The sequence below is a fragment of the Trachymyrmex septentrionalis genome, unplaced genomic scaffold (genome assembly GCF_001594115.1).
Source record: "Trachymyrmex septentrionalis isolate Tsep2-gDNA-1 unplaced genomic scaffold, Tsep1.0 scaffold97, whole genome shotgun sequence".
Taxonomy (NCBI): domain Eukaryota; kingdom Metazoa; phylum Arthropoda; class Insecta; order Hymenoptera; family Formicidae; genus Trachymyrmex; species Trachymyrmex septentrionalis.
The window spans coordinates 1,689,268-1,696,695 of NW_017306160.1; the positions used below are offsets into that span (position 1 = coordinate 1,689,268).

Genomic DNA, 7,428 nt, shown 5'->3' on the forward strand with positions numbered 1-7,428 from the left:
GACAATCTCAACGGGTCAAATTCAAGGCAGCAGGAGATTTGTCACTCGTGGATTGTCCTCTTCTCGAATTCTTCCACTTTTTCGATATCGAAGAGAGATTTATCAGACCACAAATTAAAATTGAGATTGAATCGGAATCTCTGGACCATTTAAAGCTCGCTAAACTTATATCGAATTTTCTTTCTTCCGATTGGTTAGAATTCAATTCAATCTCAATCTTAATCTTAATCTAGTTCGATACCGGCAAAACTTCTTTCACCGCCACCGGCACCTCCGCACCGGAAGACGGAGCTCCGTTTCGCGCGCGGTCGAGGCTTACACAGGGTGTGTACACAGAAAACGGCGGATTCGCGAAGACGATATCTCGAGCCAGCAGCCTCGTGGAATGCGACTCGGCGCCCTGACCCACTGACTGCCAGCCAAAAGCTCCTTCTTCGAGTCACCGCCCCGCCGGTCCCTCCGCTGGTACCCTTGCACGTTCCCGCGGTTCGCGAGCGCCGCTGCGCTTCTTCGTCGTCTTCGCGCGGGCACAAATCACTTCTCCCCTAACTTCGGTTTCCTTCTTCATCACGGACGAGCCGGACTTAACGTCTCGCTCGATGCCTGCTCGGGTGGATTATATTTAGACGGCGGAGTATTACGCGGAGCTTATTTAAAGAATCGGGAAGAACGCCTCTCTCCCTCTGCACCGGCCTTTCTTTCTTTATCCATGTCTTTTTCTACTTGTTGTCATGACCTAATTCTTTTCTCTTCTTTTCTCGACCTCTTAATTTGATTGTCTGTGTCTCTTGCTCTCGCTCTCTCTCTCTCTCTCTCTCTCTCTCTCTCTCTCTCTCTTTTTTTTTTCTTCATAATTTAAATAATTTTGAATATTCATAATAACTCGCTTTGTGCTCACAGCATATGCATATAATGTTATAAGTGTAATTTTATTATAATCCTTATTTCTCTCTGCATCTATTCAATTTAACATGTATTATTCTCCATAAGCTCTTTGATTGTCTTCAGAAAAATTATGTCAGATGATTGGAATAAATTTTATCTATTTAACTTTCTGACATCATGACGCATTTGTTTATGCATCTCTTCTACCTCATATCATTTCTGACACCTCCTTTTTCCTTTTTCCTTCCTCTACTTCTTTTCCTACATTTCTTTTTCGCTTTTATCTTTCGCCTCTGTTAGCTCACTATCTAAATCTCTTTTTTTTTATAGAAAATATAACACAGGATGCTTTCGCGAAACGGTTTAAGAACATTCTTCGGTGATGCGTGAATCGGCAGCGTTAAAGCGGCACGTTTGTGCTGCGTTGGACGTCATCCGCCATCCGCCGAATGATCTCATGACGTAGAGATTTTGGAATGCGGCTTAAGAATTTCTAACATAGACACGAACGATTATAGAACAGCTGCACCGATAAAACCGTGATTAACGATCGCGCTAATAGGTGTTCACGGGTTTACGCTTAAAAGATTAACATCTCGAAAGTTCATGTGATTTATGTACTTTTAAACTGGAACCATCGAGATATCAAGCTATATATTTTTATTATCATTTCTTTCGAACATTTTGCAAATATTTTTCACTTGAGCTGTCATTTCTTATAAAGTTCTTCTCAGTTGCTTCGTTAAAAAGTTTCAATTTTCTTTTTACATGCCAGTAATCCATTATAAAATAACAAAAGATACGAGAGTAAGAAAATAAAAACTTTATGTTAAATTTCAAAACAATTTTAGAAACTTTTTTAATCTCCGACTTACCGAAACATTTCGTTTGTATCCTCTTGTACATTTCACCGCTGCTTTTTCGATGTACCATCCTATGCGTGGCCGCTTGATATCTCTTCTTAAAATTCTTCTCGCTCTCCGTAGATTCTTGAGAATCCCGTCGCTCCTTATGGATACTATCTTCGTCGTCACCATCTCTGCTGTCAGGCCTTTTCCATACGTGACTTTCCTCGAGATCCCCGATATAGATCCATTCGCTACTTAAGTACGGTTCTACATAAGTATCCTCATCTTCTCTTCCTATCATTAAGAAGAAATGACAAATGTTATTCCTTAAATTTTTAATTAATTAAATGCATTAAATGATAAATATATTATTTGTTAAATTTTATTTATATTCTTTTTTACTTAAATTTTATTCTAACATTATTTATTAAAAAAAGTTAAAAATTTTATATTAAAAGTATAATTGAAAAATAATTAAAGAAGATACAATTCAACCTTCCAAATGATATATAAATTTGATTTAAATATTTTACTTTTTACCTCTAACATATACTTTTTAATTTACCTGTAAGAATTTCCATACTAGCATCGGTACTTCGAGCTTGCAATCTTCTCCTGCCCATGTCATCGATTGAACCTCTACTTCCTGGTCGGGGAGTGGCTCTTTCTTCCGATTTGGCCCGAATGTCCGATCTACCGGCACTGCTACGGCGATGTCTACGGTCTCCTCGATCTTCCGACCTGTACCTCTTGTCGAACTTCTTGTACAACCGATGTCCTGTAACGTGCTTGGAAGATGTTCTGTGCCCTTCTGGGGAGTCCGCAAAACCTGCCGGCGGTCGAACGATCTCTTCCGACACCTCGGGAGTGAAGCAACAGGAGGGCACACACGATAGAGAAAGAAGGCAGATAGACTGACAGATAAGTAGATAGAAAGAAGTACTACTTTGCATTCGTATTTAATTTTCTACGTGCAGTTGAGCATTTATGACATTAAAGATCTATAGAAATGCATAGATGCTAACAGCTCATGATATTAAAGTTCTGTATATTCTCGATTATTTTAATTTTCAAGACAAATATTTACAATCTTTTAAAAGACTTATGGAACTTATTTATTTCAATAAAATTTATTTATACCAAAAGTGAAAAAAGTAGAACGAGATTTCTTTATAATTATTAAAATATATGTAAATATTTTCTGTTATTTATATATATACTCGTATATATAAGAAAATTATGTAAACTTCACAGATATTTGTATTTTAATACAAATGTTTTTACTTATAATACAGTCTTATTTTTCTTTAGAAATGACATTCGTAAAAATGATATGTAGGAAAATATATCAAAGTTAGTTTCAAAAGCAGAGCATAAATCTATACGCTATTTCTATGAGCGCTACTTATTTATACAATTCATTAATATATAATATCAAGCAAATGGAAAAGTTATTTGTGTAATTAACATTTGTACAAGCAGACTACAAAAAATAAAATAATGAGATATTTAAGGGGTAAAAGCAACTATTTAGAGGAATACTACGACATTCTAAACGGTAAAATTTTAAGGAAATAATAATGATTCTCTTGATTCAATATTTAGAAAGTTGTAGAAATTAAATATGTAACAAATATACTTTGCATATTTTTTACTCGCAAGAAAATGCTCTAATTTGAAACTACAATAAAGCTGCAGAAATGCAATTTTACGTTTATCTTTCTAATTTTTAAAAATTGTTACAAGAAAGCTTTTGATCGTAAGAAAGTACAGTATAATGTCATTAAGTTCTACATATTAACCCTTTGCACTTAAAGTTTCCTCTTAGCCGTTAGACAATTCAAAGTGATTCTTGTAATGCATTATTAATATCGCATAAAAGTCAAAAACATAATTAGAAAGACTTAAAACGATATAAAATTGAATACATTTCCATTTCTAGAGAGCGCGTTCGAATGACGAAACAATATTGTCCTCGCAAAGAGGTCATCTCGGAGCGAAGGGTTAAAAGTGAAAGACAAATGAATAATGCACGATAAGTAATATATCACCTCTCTGCCACAATGATGACAGTGCGCAGCGTCCAAAGCGGCAACGGAGATGCAAGGCTGATCGGCGCTCTCGCTATAAAAGACGCTGTCGCTGCCCGGACTGACGGATCTCAACGATTCCGCCGACAGTGCTTTCAGTCTCGCCTCCGGACTTTGTGCTTCTATGACGAGCGCTCGCTGGCCATTGTGCCCTGGACTACGCTGATAACGTCCAGGACTCAAGCGACTAGAACAAACTATGTCGTCCGCGACACGGGACTTTCTTCGCGGTAAACTGCCCGTTAACGCCGCGTTCTTATCCTGCAACGCGATTGTTTATAGATATAGAATGTGCGAAGAAGAAAGAATTACACAGAAAAAATAATTTTGCTAAGATATTTACAAATTTTTAATTGGATACGGAAAATGATTTTTTTGAAACATCAAAATAATTAAATAAAAATCACAAGTATAATGAATAGTGCTTCAAGAAGTTTTGACATTCTAGCAATCACAATGTATATATATATAAAGCAATTGTTAGACCGATATGAATACAAATAAAATTTTACAGAAGAATTCGATCGAAACGAATCTTAGTGCTTAAATACATATTTCTTATATGTGATTTTATATACAATACATCCTGATTCTGCATATTGCGCGCCAAAATGTTTTTCCGGATTTAAAACGTTATAATATTTTTGTTAAAAGATACTTATTAGCATTAAAAAATTATTAAATTGCTTGTATAATTTAATAAATGATATTTTGGATGGTATAATTAGTAAGTAACTATTCTGGAATCAAAATGTATATAGATTCACACAAAAAATATATGTTTAAGCACTGAGATCAGCTTCGGTCAAATACTGGGTTTTTCTTATTTAAAATTTTAGTAATCAGTTTAGGTTACGTTTCACAATGTAACTACAGTAACCAAAATTCTATAGTTACATAATATGAACCGTAAACTTGCTCCTTAAGCGTTCTATTGGATTGAAAAAAAGTTTGTAACGAACTTCCAAATTTAAGCAGCTGTAATTTTGTTAAAAATAAACGAAATTTAAGTTTAAAAAGTTTTAAAGCTTAAAATCTCTACTTTCAAGAGGCCACTATGTTTTTTGAGCTTGTGAATTTGATGGTTTATATATGTAGATATAAAAAACGAGCTGGATAAAATAGAAAATTTTCTTCTCATTTTGTAGGCCTGTCACGTAACTGAAAAAAAAAATTTGCGAAAATTTTCGATTTTCTAACGTGAAAGCTTAAAATTTTCTTTACAAAATCATTTTTTTAAATGTTCCTAGAATTTTTTGCTAAGTTATCGCGATTAAATAAAAGAAGCATTTTAACTTTAAAATTACTAAATTTTTTTAAATCATGTAATTAATACATACGTACAAATAGAACAAAACTTTTGTTCCAATACATAATTGATATTAAATTATTACCTAATTTGAGGATCCAATAAAATTATTTTCAGATCTAGTAACATTTTTAGTTACTTCAGCAAACCATTCTTTTCGTGTAAGAATCTTTTCTTTGTAAAAGAACAACAAAATATACCGAGTATATTAACGATCGTCGTGCAGGTCGTGCTTACCTCATTGCTGCGTCTTCTGGTAGAAATATAACCACTGGTCTTTCTTCTTGGGCTTTCCCTGGTCCGACGATGTCTCGCGTTCTCTGCACCTTCTCGATGCATGTGATGATGGTGGTGATGATGCATATGATAATGATGACTGCAGCTTGAATCGTCGGATGTCGGCGCGTGTGGACCATCTTCGGTTTGCTCCATTCTCCATTCCTCCTTTTGTGGACTTCTGAGCACTTGTTGTTGCTGCATTTGCGTCGACTGTTGCACAGAGTCCCGTTTTCTATTATTCCGATGAGGACTTCGAGCCGACGTTGGCTTGCTGCGCGATCTGTGACGATGACTAGGAGTCGGGCTGACCTCGACATTCTCCGGATATACCGGCTCCGCGGGGTGCTCCAGTTCTACGTTGCTCGATGTTCCTCCGAGGAAGTCTAAGCTGAAAGTTTTCTTCTTTCGACGACGTTCCTCTTCGCTCCACATGCGAACGTCAGGTGGCGACTCGGCGTAACCTCCGGACGACGATCGATGGCCCTCCTATCGAAATGAAACAATAAATCTTTTGCGATTAATAAATATTTTATTTTATTTTATATATCTTACAGCTACACTGTAATTTGACTGTAAATGTCCTCGAACTTTTCACAAACTTGAACAAGAATATTTTTATAAATTATATAATATTGTAAACTTACATCTCGATCCAATTCAGTCTCTGAAGTATGTCCACTGCGTGGAGCGACTTGCTCTAAATCATTATTCGGGTCCGTCATAGCGTCCTTTAGGTCGTAGCTACCTGAACTACTGCTGCTACTAGACCTCATTGCCGGTGGAGGTAGTTCTAATCCAAATGCAATTTCCGCTTCTTCTAAAATTGGTGGCGGACTACATGGCTCCTCGATAACAGCCTAATAACGTAAAGTACAAATTTTAATTAAATTCTTTTTTGCCTATATGATAAAATTCTGTTGCTCAATTAACTTTAAATGAATTTTATATTTTGCGGAAAATTAAAGTTTATATTAAAGTTTAAATTAGATCGGTAATATAAAGTAAAAATTATATAAAGTCTTAAGTTTCCATTTTCAATATATTTTTAATTTAAAGAAAAAAATTACGTTTAAAAATTAAAAACTAAATTTGTTTCAAAGGTAGCAAAAAATTAAGTGATAATGTGCAGTTATATTGTATAGCGATTATCTTGCAAATTTATTTAAATTGTTTAATTTGAATAACATCCCTCCGGCATAATTAAAATGTAATTAACGAGCATTTACCTCGCTCCTCGCCAGACTGTAAATTGAGCTTGCGCTTTCGAAGGAGCTGCCTTCAGCGGCGGTCGCGGTGGTCGAAGCGGGCGCCGATGCCGCAGCACTGGACGTCTGCGGTGGCCTCGACCAGGAACTGGTCGTGGCGGACGTGCCTGTAGTGGTCCCGGTTTCCGTAGAAGTATTGGCAGTGACATAATCCTCGGAGGTCTCGGAAATATCGGTGTTCGTGCGTCCGCCCGAGTCGGTCCTCGCTAGGCTCAAACCGAACTCGCTCGACGACTGTGACTGGGGTTGAGACAACGGCGGACCTGGGCTCGCGCGGCGTAATCCACTTCTCGGTCGGCCGTTACTCGCAGAAATAGATGATTCGATACTGGGAAGAGGAATGAATATAAATTTTCATCTAAATGCGTGGAGAAAAAGATCTGGAGAAAAAGCAGGGTATCAACTTCAACTTGTTGTAGGATAAACATTTTACATACATTGATTGCAACATTACTAAGGAAAAAAATATGTACATTGACGATAATATATTTTTTAAGGGAACGTAAGGATGAATGTCTTCGTTGTTACAAATCCCTAACCACGTATCCACTATATGCACTGCTACATTGAAAGATTGTAATAGTATCTTTTAACATTTTATTATATAAATACAAAATAAAAAGTTAAACAAAAATAAATGTAAAAGTATATATAAATATTAAATACATAATGATTACAAAGCCGAGAAAAAAATATTTACAAAATTATAATCATAATTTTAGAAAATTATAATATAATTATAATATATTGCA

General features: G+C 35.8%; 1 protein-coding gene across 3 annotated transcripts in view; it reads right to left on the minus strand.

Annotated features, from left to right (window-relative positions):
- Positions 1-7,428, minus strand: part of LOC108756268 — a 22,977-nt gene that overhangs the window by 6,049 nt on the left and 9,500 nt on the right. For all 3 annotated transcript variants that reach the window (XM_018499932.1, XM_018499931.1, XM_018499933.1), the window contains 6 exons: positions 6,638-7,004; positions 6,056-6,268; positions 5,370-5,897; positions 3,785-4,084; positions 2,299-2,593; positions 1,761-2,027 (listed from right to left, as the gene is read on the minus strand). In XM_018499932.1, coding sequence (XP_018355434.1) covers positions 1,761-2,027; positions 2,299-2,593; positions 3,785-4,084; positions 5,370-5,897; positions 6,056-6,268; positions 6,638-7,004 — 1,970 coding nt within the window. The remainder of the gene's footprint in view (positions 1-1,760; positions 2,028-2,298; positions 2,594-3,784; positions 4,085-5,369; positions 5,898-6,055; positions 6,269-6,637; positions 7,005-7,428) is intronic.